At 45.5% G+C, this 24,759-nt stretch overlaps 1 protein-coding gene across 3 annotated transcripts in view; it reads right to left on the reverse strand.

Moving 5' to 3' along the window:
* Nucleotides 1–9,177: 9,177 nt before the first annotated feature.
* Nucleotides 9,178–24,759, reverse strand: part of IL1RAP (interleukin 1 receptor accessory protein) — a 51,461-nt gene continuing 35,879 nt past the window's right edge. For 2 of the 3 annotated variants that reach the window (XM_054282694.1, XM_054282695.1), the window contains exons 9-11: nucleotides 22,757–22,906; nucleotides 21,377–21,520; nucleotides 9,178–11,743 (exon numbers count right to left, since the gene is read on the reverse strand). In XM_054282694.1, coding sequence (XP_054138669.1) covers nucleotides 11,025–11,743; nucleotides 21,377–21,520; nucleotides 22,757–22,906 — 1,013 coding nt within the window. In that variant the 3' untranslated portion in view covers nucleotides 9,178–11,024. Of the gene's footprint in view, nucleotides 11,744–15,919; nucleotides 18,747–21,376; nucleotides 21,521–22,756; nucleotides 22,907–24,759 lie in introns of those variants that run through there. The other variant, XM_054282696.1, reaches the window with a different exon arrangement.

Below are 24,759 nucleotides of genomic sequence, written 5' to 3' on the forward strand. Positions count from 1 at the left end.
GTACATCCCATCTCTGACTCTGAAGGTTTCTTCTCTTTTTTTTTTTTTTTAATGAGAGTCATGAGAAGGCAGCACTTTGGCCTGGTGATCCAAAAGGAGGGAGTTGGAGGTGCAAGGGAAAGAGGAATAGGCTGTGACAAAATATGCGACTGACTTACTGCTTTTTTGGGGGGAAAGAGCAAATATCTGAAAAAAAGCATATTAAAACTGAAGGACTCAAAATTAATCCTGTTCTATTTTTCACAAACAAGTAAATTCCAGCAGGGCAAATTGTATAACCAGACTAGGTTACTGTGAAGGAGCATAGTGAAAGAAGGATTTCAAGAAATATCCAGACTTTAAAAAACTCCATGTATTCAAACTGGCAAGGGCTGCTTAAATTCCCCCTGGAGTGCTTATAGAAAGAATTAGCTTAATTAAACCTCTGAACCATTAGTGATTGCATTTGAGGAAGCAAAGACAGCATCAGAGGTCTCAAAGGAATGGGAAAGGGCAAGCAAAATACTTATCTGAAGAAGAGAGCAAAGAGAGGCTCTGGGATTAGCCTTTCCAAGATCCAGGACATGAGAGTGGTTACAGAGCATCCCATTTAGCACTGAATGGATTATGAAACCATAAGGACCTGGCAGCAGGGGTTTGATGAAAACAAGCATGTCAAATCAACCTGAATTCCATGAGAAGGTTAGTGACCTGATGGAGAAGAGGGAACCAATGTGTGTGACCCTAATTGGAGATCCTGGCTTTCAATTATTTTTCCCTTCATATGTCAATTGAGAAATTGGGCTGTAATCACTTCTAACTCACAGCACGGAGCAGCTGGGCAGGGAAGTGCTGATATTCCTGTCATTCCTCTGGTACATTTGTGTCCCAGCAGTTTCATTATACTGAGAGTATCTCCTGCTTTATTACCTGCACAAGATCGCGTCTCCAGTCCCCACCATAACTGATGACACTGGGAGTTTTAGTACAGACCTTTAAAGATCAGCACCCATGAGGCCACTGCAGATCATAAATGTAGTCCAAAAAATTATATGAAGGTGAAGATAGTACAGGACAAAAGGCTGGATCTCCCTTGCACTGAATTTTGTGTAGTTTTGTGGGGTTTTATAATTAAGGGGTTTAAAAATCCCCTATACCTTTATTAGGGTTTTAACCAAAGCCACCTTGGCTAAATTCTTGCTCTAGCAGTAGAGTGCATTTGTGAACTAGATTCCGTGCCCAGTGTCAGCCATGGGGTAAGTCTCCTTTCCCTTCTATAAGCTATTGAGTGTTTTCTACAGCAAGCAGAGAGAGAAAATAATTCTAATCTTGAACCAAATTCCATCTAAAGAGATCTGCTTTGCCTACCTCCAGCTTTTTGAGAAAAAGCTGCCAGTCCTTGAAATGTACAGCATTTTCTGATCCACTCTACCAGAGTCCCCTTCAAACTGGGAAGCGTGAGAAAGCAGCTTGGCAGAGCCTGCTTGACAAGACTTGACATCTAAATTGAACATCCAGGCCTCAAGTTCCTGATTTGATTGAAAAGCCACTGGAATTGCTTCTTGGAGACTTGAGGACTGCAGAACTGGCTGTGTGCTCCTCCAGATAAGGGCTCCTTTGTGCCGCGTTGTGTAACGGCTGCCACAGGGTTGATGTGGGCCAGGCCATAAATAACTTCTGCATAAATATTTTTAGCAAATACTTTCTGCTCTCTTGAAATACACTGGACAGCTTGAAGTGTGTGTATCTGTGTGTGAAGGAGGAGGGGGGAGCTAGCAGAGCTCCCATCGGGAGCACAGAGCAAATATCACAGCGGTCCCGATGCGCAGGATAATGCGGCCGGAGCCGACGCCTCCACCCAGCAGTGTCCAGAGCAAGCAAGATGTCCCCAGAGCTGCCTTATCAGAGTGGCAAGGCCTGCTGGGCTGTGGCAGAAATATCAATGAGCCCAGTGCACACAGGAGGTGGATGCAAGCACAAGTGCTCTGAGAAGGACTATCCCCAGGCAAGCCTTGAGCTGCCAGCCTGTCTGAAGGGTCCCCTCCAAGGCATCTCCTGACCTTTCTGATGTGCAGAGGGAACTGCTGGTTGCATTCTCTGTGGGCATAACCTGCCTTTTCTTCTGCGCCTGAAGGTGCAGTCTGACTAACCTGACTCCAGTTGTAGACAGCACCACTAATCTCTATAGATGAGTGCACACATAGCCAGGGTTAACAGGGAAGCACAGCTGCTAGAAGACTCCAGCTGCAAGGGAAAAACAAAATGAACCCTTCATACATCAGTCCTTATACTGGGAGCCCAAAGATCCCTGAAAATTCAGAACAGGACAAGGTCACCTTCTCACATTTTCTCCCCTCCCCAGAGGCACTTCAGGGAAGTGTAAAACAGCCCTTACTGGCTATGGCTGATGGCACAGTGGGGAAGGTGTTCACTGGTACAGATCCCATGTATTTAGAATTACAGATTTTCTGACTACTTTTGTGCAGAGCAAGCCATGAACACAGTGCCAGGCAAGATTCTGTGTATGTCTCTTCAACACCAAACAGGTCAGGAGAGAAGGAATAGTAAAAAGCCGGGAGGAGGGGATCAAGAGAGGAAAAAAAATGGTCTGGACTGATGCAGACTGGCATTGCCCACCATAGCCTGTGCATTGCAACTGCTAGTGAAGGGGAGCTTCATAAATAGGGTTAACTTCACAAAAACGTGGAGAGGGAGCAAGAACACTGAAGGCTGTGAAGCTCTCTAGCTAAAATATACACTTGGCATGCAATAGGACAGGAGGATATGTGAGTGAGCAATCTTGTCTAGTGCGCTCTGCAGCTCCTGGGAGTCTGCATCGCGAAACTCAAAGGAGCTTCTCCTGAAATTGGCAGGGAAGCACCAGCACATTTTCCTTCAGTTTTTCCGCAGAGACAACACAGAAATCACATTTCAACTGAACAAACTGAGCTTAATGGCTGCAAAAATTTCTTTCTCTGTTAGGAAGTCTGCACATCACCAGGGGCAATTACCTAGACTAAGGTATCTGGAAGCACTCAGATATCCACCTTTCAGAACCTTTTATCGAGGGAGGTAATAAGCCATACTTTACCATAGGAGAAGTGATCTCTGGTGACTTTCTGGTAATGTATCTCAATCCATTTCTCAGACTTTCTATGAGGGTTAGCTTGCCTAGCTGTATTCATCAGACACAGCTGATGTGATTAATAAATGTTGACTGATTATTTAATGAGGTGACCTGAAGAGAGTTGCCTGAGACAGTAAAGGAGTTGTTATGGGTGGGACTTGTTGCAAAGATTTTCCTTTCTACCTGCTAGCAATGTTACTTAATTATTTGGTGCCTTCTACCTTTCAAAAATGAAGGAAAATATTAATGTAACTTATCTAATATTAATCCAGTCTGCTCTGCTTGTGCAGACAGGAATGAGAGGTAGCAAGAGCTTCAAACTTTCCCTAGTTATAACAAGAGGGAGGTTGCAGCACAAGGTATTTTGAAAGAAAGGCCAAATGTCAACCTGAGAGGAAAGCAACAAAAATCAAATAATGAAGTAGGTCCAATTCAGTGATAAAGGTGACAATGGGAAATGCTGCTAAGGTGTCAGCCAGGCAGCTGGGAATTCTCAACAATAGCCCTACAGCTTGCTTTTGGGCAATTCTCTCCTTATTCCAGTGTTTCTGTAAAAGCATTGACTAAACAGAGAATAATAAAGGTTGCCTTTAGTCTATGAAATGACTGGTGACAGTTCCACTTTGTAGTAGTATAATGGAGAGCAGCTATTTGCCTGCCAAGTACTGTATTTCCAAAAAAAAAAAAAAAAAAAGAAAAAAAAGAAGAAAAATAAAGAAGAAAATAAACCTATCATAAATAAAATTATAAAAGTACAGCTGGAAATGCCAATATGAGTACAATTTTTTAATTGGAATGATGTGATCTACTTATGGAATGTGAATCTACTAATGGAATGATGTGATCTACTTTCTCTGCCACATCTTTCCTTGTCCCATATCCTTTCATAAGATCATAAGATCACCTACTAGAGACTAAATATAAGCCACTCACCCAGCTGAAGCAGGCGGTGACAGGAGGTGACACCCTGCAGGCTGCTCCGATCTGGCTGCTCCAGCATTTTGTGTAACTGGCAGACAGACAGACGTCTGCACACAGACGTGGGCCAGGCTTGCTGGTGAAGTCAGTGCTCCAAAGCATCTGCTGTGTTGACCCCTGCACTGGAAGCAGGGCCAAACTGAACAAATTTAGTGTACCTTGAGGAAGTTTGCTGCCAGACAGCTGCGATTGCACAAAATAAGAGTAAAGTCCCTTAAAGGAGTCACCTGACATCCACACAGCACCTGGCACACTCTCCCTTAGCCATGGAGGATGGGGAGGAAGAATATGCTGGAGACTCAATTATCTGGCTACTGATGGAGCAGAGATGTGTAAGAACAGGAGATAAACTGCTGTACTTCAGAAAAGAATAAGAGAGAAAGCAAGCAAGCAGGTTGGGATGGAGTAGAGCCAGATGGTGAGCCCCAGCCACCTGCTGAGTCTGTCCCTCTCCAATAGTCAGGGCAGTGTGCAGAGCAGCTGGAAATACTTGGATGCTGCTTGTGTGCATGGCAATGGTTATCAGGAAGCTTCAGACTAAGACAGGCAAGACAGAGGGGTAGCTAAATTAGAAAAGAAGATGGGAAGCTAAATCATCTTGATCTAGTTTTACAAAGTGGTGACCTTGGGTCCCCCTTGCCATAAAATTCATGTAAGAGGAATTGCAAGAAGTTGAGCTGGACTGAGCAAAGCATTAAGTTTGGAGTGAGCTCTGGGCATCTTCCCAATTATGTCTGTGTGTAGGAGCTTGGCAGGAGTGAGAGGCAGCATGTGGGAGAGGTCTGGCTCACTGATAACAACAAAAAGAAACAGAAGTGCAGGGTGTCCCCAGGGAAAAGGGTAACTTAGCCCAGCCACTTAAATCTTCTTATCTAACCCCCATAAAAGCAATAATGAATGCTTAAAATTAGTGATATGAATGGATCCTCATGACACTGTGGGCATTTATTAAACTGTAGCCTTGAAGTCCTCAAGGGAACAAGGAGTATCAAGCCAAGCCAGCAGAAAACTGGGACTCAGCACTAACAGAGCAGCCTAGCAGGGGATCCGATGGTTATTTGAGGAGCTGGGTAGTAGCTACATGTTAACATAGCCCAGATACCCTCACTTTTCTTCATTTCAGTCTAGATTGGTGACAAATGAGCCCAAACTATTGTTTGTGTCAGATAGGACTCTGACAGTATTGTGCTGCTGGAGTGGATGAAACCTGGCAAAACAGATATGGGTATCAGGGGGAAACACCAGATATTTGTTGGCTGGTTAGGGGTGTTTTTTCTTCATGTATGCAGATCTGAAATGGATAGGGAGTGAGTTTGAAATGCTGTTTGATGTTAAATGCAGGTAAATGAACATGTGCCAGGGAGGCTGACACTGAATGGGAGCCAGCAGCTGCTCTCTCCTGCATCCCCAAAAGGAGCAGATGCTTTCGAGGCAGAGATGTGAAACAAAATGATAGATGTTACTCTTGCTTGCCTCCAGAAAGGAGCACGCAATTAAAATGTAAGCATGAATGGAGCAGAATTTTCTCTCAGTGGCAACAGTGTGCACAGAAAGAGTGAGAGCAAAGCAGAAGGCAAGGATTGCTGTCTGCAGAGACATCCCCATTTGTGTTGGCAGTGTACAGAGGAGAGAGCTAGTAAGGTATTATCCACAGCCAAGTTCTTGGACCTGATACACAAACATAAGTGTGACTTGAGGAGCTGATATAATCTGATATGCAAACATGTTGATTTTTTCCAGCAAGCTGTAAGAATATAGTTTGAGGCTTTTCAATTGCTAGAGGGCTGGTTAGGGAGCTCATGGCAGCACTGACCTAAATCTTTAATAAATCTTAGCAGAGTGGGAAACTGCAGACCCTGAAAACTGAGAGTGCTGAGCCAATATGCAGAAAAGGGCATTTATAACCAATGCAGATCTGATGTGTTTATAATGAAATCTGCTTTCCAAAGGAAAATGCTGTTTTCATTCAAGTTGAAATGTTTTAAAAGGCACTAGTCTTAACAAAGCATGCTGTAAGCAAACAGAAGTGAAATACCAGACTGATTTTGATACTCTCAGTATAGCACATTTTGAGCTTTGTTTTAAAACTTTCCAAAACTTGTTTATATTAAATAAAACATAATTTTAAATGGCAATCACACATTTTCCATTTTCATGGAAAATTTTGATGTCGTCTTGTGCTGATTTTGTTCTGCTCGAAGACAGAAGAGGAGGGAAAAAAATAAAATCAAAGAAATGGGATTTTCTGTGAATGGAAAACTCAAGTTCTTTGTGATTCTGTCTAGTTCACTGCAGGCTCATTCCCAGACTTGTCAATATGTAACTGCCCACATGTGGAATTTCAAGGTGTCACTGTAATCAGCAGTAGCCAGTGAAAACAGCTCAATGGGATCAGATATTCCCAAATTACCTTTTTCCATCAATAGTACTTCCAGCTTGGCTGTAACTGTGGGTACATGGATGTGGTAATGTTTTGTAAGCATCACCCTGCACACATTAATAGAAGGCTTTTGGTTCTTCATCCATTAACCTATAGATCTCAGAAGGTAAAAACTCGTTATTGAACAAGTTTCTGATGGGAGTCAGTGTCTCAGTGTCTTCATGGCTGATCTGGAGATAAATAAAACATCATTTGCTAATAACCACGGCAGATGGAACAAGGATTGCCTGTCATCGCTATTTCCCGCTTCACCAAGCATGCAACGTGATCTGCCTTGCCTGATGAACTGGCCCCAAGCAGGCACAGTGCACTGTAACAAAAATTCATCTAAGACCATGCCAGTGGAATGCCCAGCGACACCTCAGTCCTAGCACTTCCTTGAGAAAGGTGTTGGACACAACAGGCAATCAAGTCCAGTTTCCCACTGAGATGCAGTGGGATGAAGAAGAGAGTCAGTGGGAAGCAGTGAATTCCTGCAGGTCAGGGACTTCATTTCCTTGTTCAGCCCAGGCAACAGGAGAGACACTCTGCCACCTATGGTCTGAAAATTATTAATAGCAAGGAGAAAGAAGACAACCTTTTGGAAAACAAAATCCTTTCATGGGCAATGGATTGTCAGATGATTTGGCAATAGAGTGCAAGTACTCCCACAGACAGAGAAATACCTGAAAATCTCTCTGCTGCAGCAGAGGCATAGAGCCATCACCCCATGTGGAAGCAAAGCCCAGGTTACAAAACAATCAGGCACAATATTAAGGCTGAGGCTGAATATTCACTTGAACAAATACTGATGAGTTGGGAAAGTCATCGGCGTTTTCAAGCCAAATGAGTTTGTGGCAGATACATTTTAGTGAAGTACAAATCATTAGCCTGATTACAGGCACATCAGTGGAAATGCTGTGTCCCCTGATGTCTGGCCATTACTGTGTCTGGTGCTACAAAGAATTCAAGTCATATTCTTCTGTAAACCATTCTGTAGCATCTCTATATGTCATTAACATCTTTGCAAAAGGAGCCTGCATGGTGCGTTTTTCCAGAACAGCACCACATTTCTTTGGATGCCCAGTGAGGCCAAATGCCTGGATGGTGAGCAGGGAGCACAAATATCCCCCTATAGACCCTGATATGGTCTGCCCTCCCCTGCTTGACATGGCTCTGGGTTGTACCCCTAGGCTGGGTGTGTCACACAGGGCAAACAGCATCCTAGAGGTGGTGCTGCCCTTCATAGATATTGGTGGTGAATCAACCACAGAAGATTAAATACAAATGTGGAGCAAGGATTAAAGGTTTGAAGCATTTTCCCCCTGTTTCTTGCATCTGTTGGTTCCTTCACAATCTTGTTATTGTTTGGAAAAATGTCTGCTATAAATACACTTAAATCAGATGCTCTGAGATCAGCATCTAGTGTAACAGATGAGAATAAAAATCTGTTTGATGTTAAAGAGTTTCTTGTAGTTCTTGCAGGTTAGTGATACATCTGGCATTTCAGATGTGAGGAGCAGCCCATTATTGGCTTGTCCAGAGGCACTTACTAGGGAGAGACCTCCTAGGCAGCAGAACAGTCACTGCAGTCACTAAAGTGAAGACAAGTTGATGCTGAGATGGACCGTGTGGCTTCTCTCTGTCCCCTGACTGTTTAGTTACCCATGTTCAGTGTCTTCCTGACAGCACCAGCCTTCTACAGTTTAGAAACCTCTAGGAAGCAGTGGAAATATTGTACAAATGGCTCTGCACATTATTATCTGGTAGCCTTCTACCATTGCATGCTTAGGTAGGTATTCAACTTTGTATAAGTGTTTTTATATTAAGATATAGTAGAAATTGTACATATATACGAACTCTGCTCCTGCTGAACTGTTCTTTTGAAAGAACCATGGGGGGTGAAGGAGGTTGTAATACTGTGCTGCCAGTTAACTTTGGAAATGATGACATTTTTGTATTTAATTGGCAAATGCACGGGTACCAGAGAAGGGAGCAGTGAGTACAGTCCCTCTGCACCAGTCGGTGTCAGATGGGACATGAACAGATTTTAACAAATTTTCAGAGAGCAGAATTCAACTCTGCAATAAGTTTGTTCTGGTCCTAAAGTAGGACATTGAGATGAGATATAGGGTATCTCTAACACCTTCCTCAGCATCAGAGACAAACACAATGGAAATTAGTTCTAGGGTTTCTTACCATATCCTTGCTCAGACATCCCTCCAACATGATGTGCCTTTGGCCTCTGGGACCTTGGCCTTGGGAGGCAGGGTCTCTGCACACACTGGAAATCCACCATGTCTCAGTATTTGTTATGAGAGCAAACAAGATCCTGGATCCATTTGATGGGTCAGAAAAGAAGTGGTAAAATTGCACTAGCTCTGTTGAAGCATCAGGAAAAGCAATGGTCATTACTAGTTTGCATTTGTTCTTTCACGAAGAGATGACAGTTTGCCCCAAAAGGCTGCATTTGGCCATTTTATGCATCTGTGAGGAGCTCCAGCTGCTGTTTTCTCTATCTTTGCATTGTTGTAGTCAACCGAAACAATATCACACTCAAATAAGGGCAAAGTCCATAAATAAAAGCTGATTAAATACCAACAAATAACAAATATGTTGACTCTGGAGGCTGATTGATTACAAATTATTTATATTTTGTAGCTGCACTTTTCATCACTACCAGACTCACTGACAGTACCATCCCACATTTAATTGTAAGCAACTGGAGTAATTTCATGGCATTTTGATTACGTCTCACAACACATCCTGCACTGTGTCAGCTTGCTCTCCAAATATCTCATTTCTGCTTCTCATCTGATCACTGAGAATAGCCACATATGGACAAAGCTTTTCTGAGCAATTTACAATGTTTCTGATGGAAATTAGAGAGAAATCCACACCTGGAAACTTCTCCAGTATCTGAATTTTTAACTCCTATGAGTTGGTAGGGGTTTGTTGCCCTTGTTTTATTTAGATTGACTCAGCACCAGGTTTTTTGGTTTCTATTTCTCAGTGTGTTGAAGGAGGCTGTTAGGATTCAGCTCACAGACGCTTCTAACAGGAGAGCTGTCAGCTGTGCTTGATCTCAGAAGGAAAGGAACAAAAAAGTCAGGGCAATACTGAGGAAGAGGGTCTGCTGAGGGAAGGGAAGTGATATACGAATTATAACTGGACTTCAGCGCTATTAAAATGGGTGAGACATGGCCCTGTCCTTCCTCACAGCTCCAGCAAGTTCACCTGAGGCCATCAGATAAAGGTCCTGAGGCCACCAGACCCTGTAGCCCAAGGGCTCAGATCATATTTTCAAGGCAGAAGAAAAATAATTACTTGTCAATCTGATACACAATTACTGGACTGACTAGAGCGGTGAAGGAGACCTTTTTTGGTCTCAGGGAAAGGAAACAAATGCAGCATATTAGCAGATCTGCCATGCCAAAGCATCAGCTGAAGGCGAGCAACTGGCTGCCAGGATTAGCACCCTTCCTTGGTGGGGAGAGAAGTCCTTACACAATGTGGAATGAGACAAATGAAGTTTTCAGTGCAGGAGAAGAATGGGAAACACTGCTGACAGCCAGCTCAACAGACTGATGAAACAGCAGCCCCAGGGAGACTGTTCAAAGGCTCTTTTGGTTATTTAATGAAGTGTGGTTGAGTTTTGACCCCTCAGATTCAGTGCCGGAGGTTTTCTGTGAGCGTTTGAGGTCTTGCTCCTATCCCTGGGCTCATTGGCTACTCACAGAATTTTTTTAATCATATTCCCTGTAATGGTTTTCTTTCCTGCTGTGTGGAAGGCCTCTCAACTGACAGAACAAATTCCTCATATGGTGAAGCAGAGATAGGGAGCAAGCCCAGGAGCCCACTGCAAGCTCAGGGAACAGGAGGTGACCTCGGCCAGCTTGGGCAAACCACATCTCCAGGCACTGCCTGGTGAACATACAGCATTTACCAGTTCCTATGGAACTTTTCACAACAGCAGGTTAAAGAAATCAATTTTATTTCGAGAGAAAGGGCTTGTCTTGAAACTGTTGAGCAAGTTCTTTTAGACCATAGTGCATAACTGCAGTGGCAGGGGCTCCCATTACCCTCATTAGCAAAGTTTTAGCCTTTGCAAAATGCAGGCTGCCTTTTCCCCAGGGGTTACTGCCAGCAGGATGGTTCTCCCTGCTCCCTCCCTCCCAGGCCCCACTGGGGCCCTGCCCTCCTGCACCCGACCCCTGCAGCAGCCCTGCTGCAAACACAGCCATGGTGTGGAAAAGCAACGCCAGAGAAATGCCTTTTCAGCTCCACTTTGTAATTTAAATTCAGGAGAAGCAGCCGGGCAGGAAGGCCCCAGCCGCTGCTCTGTGCGTGGCTGCAGGTCCCTGGCCCAGGTCACCAGCAGTGGCATTGCTGCAGTCCTCTATGCAGGCAGAGCAGTGACACTCAGTGGCACCGTGCCAGCCTGTGACACGGTAAAAATATCCTGAGGCCGCAGTGAGTTCCTTTCAGCGGGCCAGCACCAGCAGCGCTTCGGCCTGTGGGTCAGAGCACGTAGAAGTCGTTGTTGTTTGACAGGTCACTGTAATGGCAGAGGGCCAGAGCGGGGCCCTGTGCCGGCGGGGGCTCGGCTCGGCCCCTGCCCTGAGGGCCCTGTGCCGGGGGCCGGCCCGAGCCCGGGTTGCAGAGGTGACTGTCCCACCTGGGCTCGGCCACGGCCTGCTGCTTGTGTCTGCTGCTGCCATTGCAGGAGGTCCCGCAGCACCGGCACGTCAGGAAGTGCTTGGCTCGCTGCTTGGCCTTGGACTCGGAGGCCGAGGCCGTCCCTGCGCGGGTCAGAGTCACAGGAGTGGCGCCCCGGGGCTCGGGCTGCCCTTTCAAGCGGCTCCGTCTCCTCTGCACGGGGTCCAGGCTGATGTCGGACTGCGAGGAGCAGCTCTCGTTCCAGCCGGCGCTGGCGCTCAGGCTGCGCAGGGGCAGCGCCAGCCGCAGCGCCTTCCAGAACTGCGAGCCCGAGCGCTTGGACTTCTCCCCCTTCCAGGTGACGAAGGAGACGGATTCCTTCAGCTGGAGGATGCTGGGGTGGGTGCACTGCAGCGGCCTGTACTCCACCACGATCAGCTTGGTGGCGATGGCGTTCTGGCACATGATGCCCAGCTTGAACTCCAGAAGGCTGATGCTCTTCTCTGTCAGGTAGTCGGGGCTCAGGACCACGATCATCCTGCGGCTCCTCTGGATGAAGTCGAACACGGCTTCAGTGGTATCTAAGAGTACAAGGGCAGAGGAATTGGGGTGCACAAGGAGAAGGGAGTGGGGAGAGAAAAGCTGAGGAAGCTGTTTGGTGGCATACCTGCACAGATCCCTCCTCCCACAGAGGGAAACCTGGCACAAGCTCTGTGACTTTCAACTTGCCCACTCTCCTGCTGGCAGCATTTGTGCTGTGCAGAGGGTTTTTGAGAAGGCTGAGGTGGTAAATGAGAAGCCAGGATATGCCATGATTGTGCTCTGACTTCTGCACAGCACCGGTCACGCTCAGAGAAGTGCAGGCATTTCATAAAGGGTGGGTCTTGTTTGGGAACCACCTGCCCACAGCTTGAGCAATTCTTTGCATTAGGGGACCAAAGCAATCATGTCATCCTGCCCCAGCTCAAACTGCAGGGGCTGACCCACCTTGCCCCTGTCATGCTCTCTCACCTTTAAGAAGAAACCTCCAAATTTAGAAAGCAAAAATGTCAGCCTTAAACCCCTCCACCAGTTCCCCTAAGCATGATGGGGGGTGGAAATACTGTCCTTCAAAGCATTTCTTGGGATTAATTGCAAGTTGTAAAGCTCAGGAAGGAGCTTAGCTGAAATGGTGCCAGGCAAGAGCAACATCTCTTTTATTACCAATTTTGAAAAGCAGCAAACCTGAAGGATGTCCTTGGACTTCTACCTGTGGCTTGGGACACAGAAAGTATGTTGAAAGTGTAGTGGCTAAAGGGTGAGCAGTGGAAAGGATGGGAACTATATGGCTGTGGCACTCAGCAATTTAACAAAAGCTGAGTAATAAAACAGGAAACAAAATTTAAAACCCATACACTTACTAAGTGCTGGTGCCTGAGATGAGAGGGGACCCAAGGACAAATTGGTGTTCAAGCAAGACAAGGATCATTAGAGTAAGAGCTCTTGCAAATTCAGAGAAATCTGCCTCTAGGAATGTCTTTCAAAGAGCTGTTCTGGGAAGAAGAGCTACCTCCTGCTTCCCTTCCATTTCACACTGCTAAAGCCTTCATTCCTCAGGCTGGAGACTCTCCTCTCTCCCTGACAGTGGAACACTGCTCCTTTATATGAATAAAAATACTGTTCCTTCCCTGCAATGGCAATGCCTCTTGATTCTCCCAGCACTTGGCTGTCTCTTATCTCACAGCAAAAGGTGCACTGTGTTGCATCTGAATGCACCTTATTTTAATATGGTACAGAGCAGTACTTTTCAAAGAAGTATGACTAGCTGTAAAAATCATTGTCACTAGATTATTTGGAGACCCAGATAGAAAAAATGATCATACAGTAAAATGCTAATGGAGAAAGTAGGACACTGTTTGGTTAATAAAATACTGGGATTAAAATCAAATTGTTTTGAGGGGTTTTTCTTCTTGTATAAAAAGGTTAGTGGGATTTTTACCCCCAACACACACAGGACAACACTGATTCATTGAAACTAAAAGTAGATGATAGTCAGTTCTGTCAGAGTTGTCACTTACCACCATGACATGTTTTTACCACCCTGTTTCAAAGGCATAAAGAATTGGCAGCAATTCCTAAGTCCAGATCTCATTCAAACTTTTCTACAAGTGATTGAAATCTATTTTGAAAACAGCCAGGCTTCAACAGTTTGTGAAAGAAAAAGCTCTTTTGCTGTTTGAAAGGTCTTTCTTTTTGAAACTGGAATCACAGAACCACAGCAAAATGTAAGCAGGAGCAGCCCCTAGGAGGTCTACCTGCCTGTTCAAAAAGCCCAGGTTCAATTAACATGAATGACTCTGATGCTGCTGAAATGAAATGTTTTGATTGAGGCGACAGTGCTGGTTTTCTTTTATCAATTTTGAATTTGCAACGCTTTTTGAGACTTTTAATTTTGACACTCATGTTTTTTGACAGTCTTTTTTTTTTTTTTTTGTGACTTGTTATTTTGGTTTTTTTTTTGCAAGGAAGGTGTTCAAATTTCCAAAGATATATTTGATTTTGAGAAAGGGATGCATTTAGACTTGGCTGACCAGGATACCTTGGGATGTTCAGTTTGCAATGTTTACCCAGCTCAGGAAAAATCCTGAGCAGACACTTCACAGCGTGCAGGTAGGATCTTCCCCCTCAGTAAAACAGCACTGGATGGGACAGGCAGCAATAACACTGCAGGGGCTTGGGGATTCAATACTCTTGGTTATCTGCTTTTTACTACAAAACCTTCCATCTTTACTAAATGTTTACAAAAGGCACTGCCTATTTTTACTGGTTTACTTGTGTCTCCCCACTTCACCCCAAAGATGTAACAGATTATAAGGATTATGGTCACAGATCCCATATCCATAAACCTCAAATCCAAAGATGGTCACAGGTACTCATTTTGCTAGTGGTCTGCAAGTGTTGGGCTGTCTCTCAACTTACCTGCAGGCAGGCAAACATGGGAAATGGGCAAGAAAGTGACTTGGATGAGAAAATATGAATCTCACTGAACCTAGAAACTGATGGGCAAAGTAGCCCGAGAGTGAGTTTGATTTCTGTGGGTTTGGCAGATTTCTAAAATTCTGATTTGATATTTAAAACAGAGATTATGTTGCCTTCCCATCTTTCTGTGTTGTGATTGCCAAGTGAGAACTCTTCAGATCAGAGACTTTCTGTGTCCACTACTGCGGACTTCAGATCAGAGTGTATGTGTCCACTGCTGTGAGACATCTGAATGCTGTGTGTCACTGTGTTTCTGCTTGGATGGTCCTGGGAGCTCAGGTGCCTCTGCAGGCACAGCAAGAAACAGCCAGGAAAATGTCCCATTCCAAGGAGGAGCCCGAAATGATCTTGATGCTTGGACTACACACAATCATCTTTCTTTAACAGCATTTTGCAGACATAATGGGAAGATGGTACTTATGAGAAATGCACAAGGACTGAAATGCAAAAATGAAAATGTTTTATTGAAAAGCAAAATAAAATAATACTGACACTTCACAAACCAAATCACACAAAGGCAAAAACATACAGAAAAGGGAAAACTCTGCAACAGCTGTACAACATCAAACAGCACGGGAAGGGAAGATATTTTTTCCAATTTGTGCCACGCTGTTTCCCAATGAAAAAACAATGAGGAACTTTGCATGAGCTGCATATTGATAAATGTTAGGTTAGAGCACAGAAACTCAAATCAACTGATTCAGATGGATGCTGTGACAGAATCCCAAAATGGAAACTTCATGTGGAATAGAATGAAATGACAGGCATATCTGAGGCACTTGCACATCTACTTTACAGTTGGGACTGGGCTTTACCCCTTGCCTGAATAACCCAGCAAAGCCAGTGGTAAAGCTCCTGGTGAGTGGGACCTGCTTCTGGACCGTTCCTTCCACACTGCTCCTTCCCTCTGACCTCTCAGGCCCCTTCCAAACCATCACACCTTTTGCCTTGTGGCTGCTCTGCTGATGTCTCTCAGTAACCCTGCTCTGGGGTTGCAATGACACCAAAGGCCACTGCAGTGTATGCCTGAGAAAGACCAGGCCTATTAATTATTTGGACAACTCTTCCAATAAAATCAGCAAAATACCTGAGGTGGATTTAACTTCCTAAAATAATCAGACTTACTAAAACATCAGCATAAAACCTCTTGGTAACTCGGGTAAAAGTGAGATATGATGTGGTGAGGTCTGAGATGTCAATTCAATTTATGAGTATTTGGGAGCTGATCTTTTAGAAATTAAATGGAACCTAAGACAGCTCTGTTTTGGCTTCAGGGCGTTCCCTGTGTCTGCAGATCTGGCAGCTGATTACAGAGATGCTTAAAACACAAACAAAAAGGTGAAGCTGGGCACAATGACAGGGTTGCAATGGGTTCACAAAGCCGAGCACGGGTTTGGGTGCTATCTCTTATAAATGAAGTTTTCTGGAGTGTGGGAAGCAGCTTTGTCCCTCCACAGACAACCACAGTAGAAAAGCTCATAACAAAACTTTTAAGCACTTCTGAGCAGATAAGGGGCTCCACTGCCTCCAGTGAAGCTGACTGCAATTCTACCTGCTTAAAACAAAGCTTACTTGGGGTGGGAAAGATGAAGAGGACGGTAAGAAAGAAGCCCTATTTGTTACACATCTGTACAGTGTCCTGATTCCAGCCAGGACAGGGTTAGTTTTTGCAGTAGTCAGGAGGGGGCACGTCCAGGACAGTGAAGTTATTCTACACCACCTTGCATTTGCAAGGGGGTCTCTTTTGGAGAGAAAGGGTCCCAGCACAGCGCAGCTGGGCCAGTGAAGGCAGCAGAAGGAATGGTAAATTATCAGGGGGTTTGTCCATGGGAATTATTCATTTCTTGTACCCTCTATCACCAATATTGTTGTTGTTAATGTTCATTTTCTTATCACATTATTGTTTCCAGTAAATTTTTCTTATCTCCTGGCAGGATCTTTACCTTTTGTGCCTCCAATTCTCCTCTCCCTCCCTCTGCAGAAGAAGGGACAGGGGGAAAATAAGGGGCACATGGTTTCAGGGGGAGCCCTGAATTGTGGGGTACCATTCCTAAACACAACATACAGTACCTGACTAAGGGCATGGGGGGCTGTAGCTCCCTGCAGCCCTGGAATAACATTATTAATCCTAAAATGCTTTTTGCAAAGGGCAAAAGGCTTTCCTGACACCATTCAGTCCCACACCTTTAAGGCTGGGCTTTTTACTGGGACACCCTCAAAGCTCCCAGCTCAGCTGGGTGAATAGTGCATAGACTCCTAATTGTAGTGCTTTTATAGTACCATTATAAATGCTAATGCCTCACCCACTGGACACCAAGAGAATAAATGCATGAGTCAAAGGTGACTCAGGAGCAACCATCACTAATAAAAATAAGTATGCACTTGGTGTGTGTAATACTGAAGTCCACAATTAAGTGGGCAGGTCCTTGCACTAAGAGCCGCAGGAGTGTGGAGACACCTCCAGAGCCTGAAGTTTTATTTGAAAACATTGTGAACCATAGCACCAGTCAATGCCAGGGCCCCACTGTGCTTTGGTTTGTCCTACAGGAGAGATTAAACTCCCCTCCTCAGCATGAACTGTGTGATGGGGGTTAACTCACCATGCCCTCTCTCCTGCTGAAGCAAGGACACCTACACAGCAGGATTTTGTGCTTCTGTTTTGTGCAAATGTTGCAGAAGCTGAGATACACTCTCTGTTCTGCAGCTTTGGGCTAGAATCAAGATGGGGAGAGACTTGCTTTGTAAAGCCAAAGCTAGTTTAAACCTAAACCCTGAATTAGAAGTGGCAACGTTGTTCAAAACCAGGCATTGAAGAGAGTCATTATAAAATCATAGAATAATGTGGGTTGGGAAGAACCTTCAAAGGCCACCCTCCCTGCAATAAGCAGGGATATATTCAGCTGGATCAGATTGCTCACAACCTTGTCCAACCTGGCCTTGAATGGTTCCAGGGATGGGGCATCTACCTCCCTTGGCAACTTGTGCCGGTGTTCTACCACTCTCATTATAAAAGATGTCCTCCTTAAGTATAGTCTGAATCTACTCTCTTTTAGTTTAAAACTATTACCCCTTGTCCATTAAGGGGTAATTGCAAAAGGCCCTACTAAAAAGTCTGCCCCCACTTTTCTTGTAAGCTCCCTTTAAGCACTGAAAGACCACAAAAAACCTTCTCCAGGGAGAACATCCCCAGCTTTCTCAGCCTGTCCTCACAGTCTTACCTACATGGACAGAACTAGTAGCTTTTAGGAAATTCAAGTAAGTTTCTGGAGTGTCCTTCTGAGTTGGACTTATATCCATGTTATTCCAAAGACCTTGGAAGCACCTTGCATGATGCTTTCCCCCAGCTAGTGGCACAGAGAGTAGGCAGGTTCAGTAGTACATTGGGGTTCCTTGTAGTGCTTGTGAAGTCCCTGAGTTTACTCTACAAATAAACATCTCTCACATGCTCCACAGCCTGCACTCATGAGAGATTTCCCTGGATTACAAGCAGCTCTGAAGGATCTGGGGCACTTGTGAGACTGCAGAGTCCCAGAGATTGGGACACTTGTTCCTACATGTGCTACAATACAAATAGCACCCAGTACAGTTGTGGGGTTTTTTTTGATACTTCTGTAACAGCCATTTCCCATGGCCAAACTATCTGGATGCATCTGCTTCAAAGGAAATTTGGGGAACAGAGATGAGGAGCTTCAAAATTCCACGCTCCCCACAGTGCAGCAGGAGTCTGTGATCCCACAAGTGATTGGGACTACAGACCTGGGACATGCAGGAAAGGCTCTGCACTGGAGCCACCTTGCAAATTGTTCCTCAGCCTCTGCAACAGGGACTGAGGACCAGAAAGGAGTGAAGTTACTTAGGACTGGAAAGAAGCTCTGTCCTGGATGCTAATGAAGGTCCCATAGGAACTGGATCTAGGAGTACTGGCCATGCTATCACAAGGTGCTGGATGCATCCCACCTAGATAGCAAATTTAAACCTTAAGCCCAGGGCTTGTGTGGTTGATAACAAGGACATACATTTGCAGAAAGCAGGTGTTTGCATCTTCATTTCTAATGACAGAGCAATATCAAAGCTGCAGGGAAAACATGACTATCCTCTGAAATGCCTGGGACATGGTCCTTCATGGAAAAAACCCTGAGTTCCTCCCCACACCCTGGCCTAACTTGTGGATTTTTGAGGTGTGTTTTGGTTTGTTTTCTGACTGGGTCAAACATTTTTCAGGGATATGCATCAACCCATCAAGGCTTAAACTCCTGCTAATTTTTTTCACTGGCATTTCCACCTGCAGCTGCTTCCAGAACCTGCCCTTTGGGAACTTGGATTTCTCGCCTTTCCATTTAATGACATTCAAGGCTGCCTTGGCCTGCTTCAGTTCCTTCACTTTGCTCTTCTTGATGGCTTTGTACTGCACTAGAATGACTTTGATGTTGCCCTTGGAGGCCATATTCTCTAGGCCAGCCTTGAGCTCCAGCAGGGCCTGTGTCCCCTGCAAGACGTAGTTGGGGCTCAGGACAACAAGCAGACGTCGACTTTTCTGGATGAAGCTCAGGGTTTCATCTGTGACAACTGGGAGAAAGAAACATTGAAGTGGTTAGTGATGCCCAAGAACATGCTGCTGAGCTGCTGCTGTGACAGCAGGTGACTCTTGAAGGGGACAATAAATCCCTTGGAGGCTCTCTCTAGACTACACTGGTGCTTCCCAACCCTGTTAGTGACTTCAGGTGGGACCTCTACACCAGGGCTGGTTCCCACTACCCCATCCAGTGGCATATTCTTCATCACTCCAGACTACCTATAGATGCCTGTCCTCCTCCCATGCTACACAGAGATAACCAAGAGAGCTACACCTAAAAGTCACTGTACTACACATCAGTGACACCACCCAGTGCTGTGAGGATGCCTCGTGGCCAAGAGGGCTTCTGATCTCAGGCTGAGATTTAGCTTCCTTCTAATGAGAGGGGGGAAAAGAGGCTCTCTGGAGCAAAGCAGGGAAACTGCCAGCTGCATAACACATGAACTCAAGGGAAAGACTCACTCTGAAGAGGCTTCAGGAAGCCTGAATGTCTATGCTTACATCTTCATCTGGCAGATGTCCAGAATGACTCTGGAAACTCCTCTTGCCTCAGTTTCCCCACACAAAGTAAGTATTCACACCGTCCCCAAGTGTTCTCATGGGATAATTTGCTTTGGTAATGCTACCATCCTAACTCCCGTTACTCATCCATCTGCTCCTGCTGCCGTCACCTATGAAAGCAGATTAGAGCATTTTTAGAACTGACTCTGAGGACTTTCAGTGAAGTGTCCCAAAAATTACATCCTTTGAGCTAGAGAAATGTCATGGTAACTGTGGATCCTCTTTAATTTTCTAACATCTGCAGGTAGACTGTCCTTGGCCATCGTCTATAATTAATGTGAAAATCCCTTGTAAGTGTGAATCCGGGTGCTTGTACTCTCTGCTGCAGGATCTCCCACACTTCCTTGATAAGGGAACACTCTTGACTAGTCAGAAATTACAATGGAGAGTAAAATAATGCTGACAGACAGCTTCATTTAGCTGTCAAACACATTTGATTAGTTCCTGTCAGCTAACTCACAGGATAATCCATCTCCCACTGTTTCTTCATCAAGGACAACATAACTCTCTACCCATGACACAGATGCACGCTCTGGAGGCATGACACCAGCTGCCAAAAGCTATTTCCTGGCCCCTGTGCTTTCCTGAGAAGGAGATTAGTCAAATCCTGGCTAAGAAGCTCCGGGGAAGCCCCAGCAGCATCGCGGATGGCAGTGCAGTGACAAACCACTCCAGCAGCACTCTGCCAGGGCTGGCACTGCCTTGGGGCTGGCAGGGACTGAGGGGGGCACAGATGGAAACCTTTGGGGTAAGGTGAGGGAGCCCAGGAGAGCAGTGCTGGGAGGAAAATGACACCCTCTAAACTGAACAGGGCAAGAAGCAGCAGAGGGAACAGGAGAGAGATGGACATCTGGTGAAAATGGCTCAGAGCAAACCTGTTCTGAGCCTGACACTGGCATTAAGGAAATTGAGCCTGGAGGGTGCCCTGCCACATCATTCAGGCTGTCTTCAAGGAGGAACAGCACCAGGATTGCCACTGCCTCACTGAGACACATATTTATTTACTCTCAAACTTTAAGGTGCTCCTAGATCCTGGGAACAATCTAGAAAGGAAAGATAACAGAACCCAGACTGATTCTGCTCCCTTTGTCAGGTAGGTGGGCTGAGAATCCAGCAGTCCCCCCCGTTCCTACTCAAAAGGGACACTCCAATGGACTTTCCCAGCACAGGTTTTGTCACCAAAAAAAAGGACTTTGAGGTCCTGAGCTAAAGCCCATGAATTCAAAGCAGGGTGGCTGCACTGGCAGAAATTCAGACTTTGAACTTTTAACAGGCATCAGGGTCATACAACCAACTCAGCCTCCCAAAAACTAAAAATCAAGAGTGTTGTCTAGATTTGTGCCCCTGCTCTGGAACTTGACTGAAAGTATGTGTATCTGGACAGCTTCACAAACTTCCATTCTTGGTGATTCCCTGCCTCTCTGAAGCAGACATTATGTCCAGAACCTTGTAAGGTTTATCTCAAAACAGTAAAAAAGGACTACATCTTACTGAAGGGATGAGTCTCACTACCCGCAACAAAGTTGTTTTGATAATAGCAGCTAAATTGTATGCCATATTAGACACAAACTCCCTAATTAATGAGGATAAATGGGATGCACATTATCTTCTCATTGGAAGCTTTGACACCTTCCACTCCTTCCTGAAGTAGACGCTCCTGGTTTTTACAAGGACTCTCCATAACCCTCTGTGAGCTGATCCAGTATAACACTTCCCTGCCTCTTCTAGCCTTGACTTTATCCAGTTTTTTAAGGCAGCTCAGAGGGCTTGCATGAAGATCAGTTTTCTGGTTTCCCATGCTGACATTCCTGCACCTCACTCCTGGAAAGAGCAACTGAAACAACCAACACCATCCCCACAGCAGCCATTTTGGCGGCCTGGAGCATCTGCAACACTGTCATGTGAAGCAAAAACATTAGAAGACACTAAAAAGAGTTCATTAACAGGGACAGGGAACAAAACCAAAACAGGATCTGGATAGGCTCATTGCAATCAATGATCAATACCTCAGAGAACAGTACAGAGGACGTGCATGGAGCACAGTCCCCTGTGAGATACTCACTTCCCCCAGGGAGGCTGTCTCTGTCGAAGATACACAGCTTGTAGCCGAACTCGTTCTCCAGGACCCCGCGCAGCGTCAGCAGCACAAACTCCTCCTCCTCGGCGTTGCGGGCGTAGGACACGTACACGTCATACTCCTTCCCATCTGAGCATGAGAGCACGGGGGGACACAAAGGGCACACGGACACCTGTGAGACTGCCCATGCTGGGCCTTGGACTTGCAACAGAAGCAGGCAGGAAGGCCCACTTGGAGCCCAGGCACTGCAGGTTAAGGCATGTAGTGTCACAGACATACTTTATGAAAAATCCTTTCATTAGGATCTTTCCTCTTGAGAAGCTGAGAAGCTTCAGCTTCTCCACATTTTGCTGCTTTGGAAAGTGATTTGGAGAATTGTTTACCCAGCATGTGAAATTGTTTTTACTTGATGACCAATGACAGCCACCTGTGTTGAGGCTGTGAACAGTCACAAGATATTATTATCATCCCATTCCTTTCTATTCCTTTCAAGCCTTCTGATGAAATCCTTTCTTCTATTATTTTAGCATAGTTTTAATACATCATTTTCTTTTAATAAAATATATATCATAAAATAATAAATCAGCCTTCTGAAACATGGAGTCAAGATTCTCATCTCTTCCCTCATCCCGGGACCCCTGTGAACACCACCACAACACAGATTCCCACAGACCAACTCATTCTGTCCAGGCTTCTTTTGACACCTCAGACTCTGCTCCCTCTCACTGCTGTCTATCCACACGAGCAGCCCCACCAGACAGAGGCTTGCACCCTGCCTACACCCTCCGAGAGCTGCCGCACCCCGTGGCAGCTTCACACCACAAGCTGCAAGGGCTCAAACACCCTCCTCCTCCTCCAGAGGAGAAATCTCACCTCAGAGTCCCTAGCAATGAACTCCCAGTAACACAGGGAAGAACTGAGGACAGAACGGTGTTTTCCACATCCATCCTTTTGGATGCCTTCCCACATTTGAAAGCAGATCACTCTGGATCAGATCATGAATCCTTTACAGAGAGTCACCAGGGAAACAAGGGACTTACTGAAACCTGATGATGTATCTTGACAATCTCTAGACTGGATGATACAGCTAGATCAGCAGGGCAGGGCCCTGGGGAGCCTGGCATGTCCATGCTCCACCTCTGCAGAGAATACAGAGGACTTCTTTCTCTTTTTCCCTGAGCCAAAAACCTGACTGCTCTTGCTCTAATGAGCAATGACCCACACAACTGCATGTAGATAGAGAAATGGAAGGTCAAAATGTTATTATGCTGTGAAGAGGTTTAAAAATAGTTTATAGGAAAACTCCTCTATGAAAATAAAGGGCCTGCAGCAGGATAAATACAAGAAAGCATTTTAACTCCTTACCTAGAATGGTTTCATCCGTTCCAAAATGAGCCCGATAGAAGAGGACCATTTCAAGCCAATACACGTGATAGATGACTATGAGCACCACAACGAGCAGGATGGTGGCCCCCAGGCCACAGGCCAGCTCCACTGTGTACTTGGGTGCTACAACTGAGAACAAAAATAGACAGGGGGTCACGGTTAAAGAACAGGTTGGACCTTCAGGTGAGCAGGAACAAGCTTGTGTCATATGCAGCCAAACCCCACAGAGGTTGTGGAGCCAAGCTGCCCCTTCAGAGTCAGGTGATCAAGTCAAGGCTTTTCTGGCAGAACACATGATGGCTGGCCACCCTGGAGCCCCAGTCTGGGTTATCAGCTCTGGTTATGCTGGCAGAGCAAGTCCATGGCACAGGCTGGAATTCTGTCCCTGAGTGAGGCCCTGGGAGCAGCCAGGTGATAGAATGACCTGTTGGTGGAAGAAACCTGCACAGGCCAAAGCCAGAACATGAACATGACCTTCCCAGCAGTATCAGCAAACTCTTGGGGGAACGCAACTGCTCTGACTTCTAAGAGATCCAGATAAAGCATCTGCAGCAAAATAAAGGCAATGGATACCATTCTCCCTCCCCATCAAACAGACACAGGTCTTGTGGCTTGTCCCAGACTGACACCCAGGATATAACCAGCCCTGGCCTGACTCTTTTCTACCATGAAAGAAGAATCAGAGTTCCTTACAGAAAAGCTGAAATGCTTACAAACAAACAGGGTAACCTGTGGGCATCAAGCCAGAACATCACAGGCCCCCTCCAACTCATGCACTGTCTGTCACACCACTGCTGCCTCTTTGTACTAAGGACAGAAAATTTCTAACTGTATCCCTGGGCAACTCTGTTGGTGGCAGTTGATGTGCAAATTGGCAAACTGCACAATAACAGAACAACAGGGAGTGGAAACACCACCACATTCCAATATTTAATAAGCTGCTAATAAAACTGAATTACAAAATCGAAAATGGAAGGAATTTATCGACGTTCATTAGGTGATGAGCAGCAGAAGTACACGAGAAGGAGAGGGAAATCATCCAGAAGAAGCAAGAAATGTATATGACGTAATGTAATGGAAGAGTTGGAGCCAACACACAGAGCCACTTGCTAAAAGCCAGGTGCTGAGGGGTTGGGTTCTGGCATGCCTGATGCTCCTGTGGGATGTGCACTGGGATGGGCTGCACTGAGCTTAGCATAAGGCTGCTCTGCCAGCAGCAGCTAGGGATGGCTCTTGGACTTTGCTGTGGAATAGAGCAGGAAGGAGGAGTGGTGAGTGACTGTGTCCGCTCAGAGCAAACCCAGTGACTAACCAAGAACAGACCTGGGAAGGAAAAGGGAGGATAGTACAGGTCAGTCCACTAGAAAACAGTATTCAGGCACTGTTATTTAGAGAAAGAATCGGAGTATTTCAGATTCACTTCTGCTACATGTACAAATATTATGACCCCAGAAAATTATATATGGAGTAGGAACTCACTGACAGATGGTTTCAGCCTTTCTCAGTTATGTGTGTGGTCTATTGTTCCTCCCTAACAATCCAGAAAAGGTTTATCTCAAAGGAATGAGACTAAAATAGAAGGAGGACAAGTACCAGGAAGAAAAAGATCTTCCAGTAAAGACCTCCAAGAGCTTTTCCGTGCTTATAATGCAGAGTCGGGGGAAGAAGGTGTCTGGTGTGAGCTACACAAGCCATGGCAGCATTCCCTGTGGGAGAGGGGAGGTCTGGCTTACAGTAAAAGCAGGTGTTGAAGCTCTAGACGAAGCTGATAAGGAGGCAGAAAAATCCAGCTTAATCAGGAAGCCTCACATAGCTTTTATTACTGAGAGGTGGGTCTGGGAAACAAGAACCAAATCTTTGATGAAAAAAAGATGTTGGAAAAACCCACACAGAAGAGAGCTGAATCAATCTATACCATCCATGCTGAGGTGGCTGTATCTAGACTGCAGCATCACAACAGCAAGGAGTAAAACCAGAGAGCA

The sequence above is a fragment of the Melozone crissalis genome, unplaced genomic scaffold (assembly GCF_028551555.1).
Source record: "Melozone crissalis strain CALT ecotype California unplaced genomic scaffold, PUWL_Pcris_2 ptg000034l_1, whole genome shotgun sequence".
Lineage (NCBI taxonomy): Eukaryota > Metazoa > Chordata > Aves > Passeriformes > Passerellidae > Melozone > Melozone crissalis.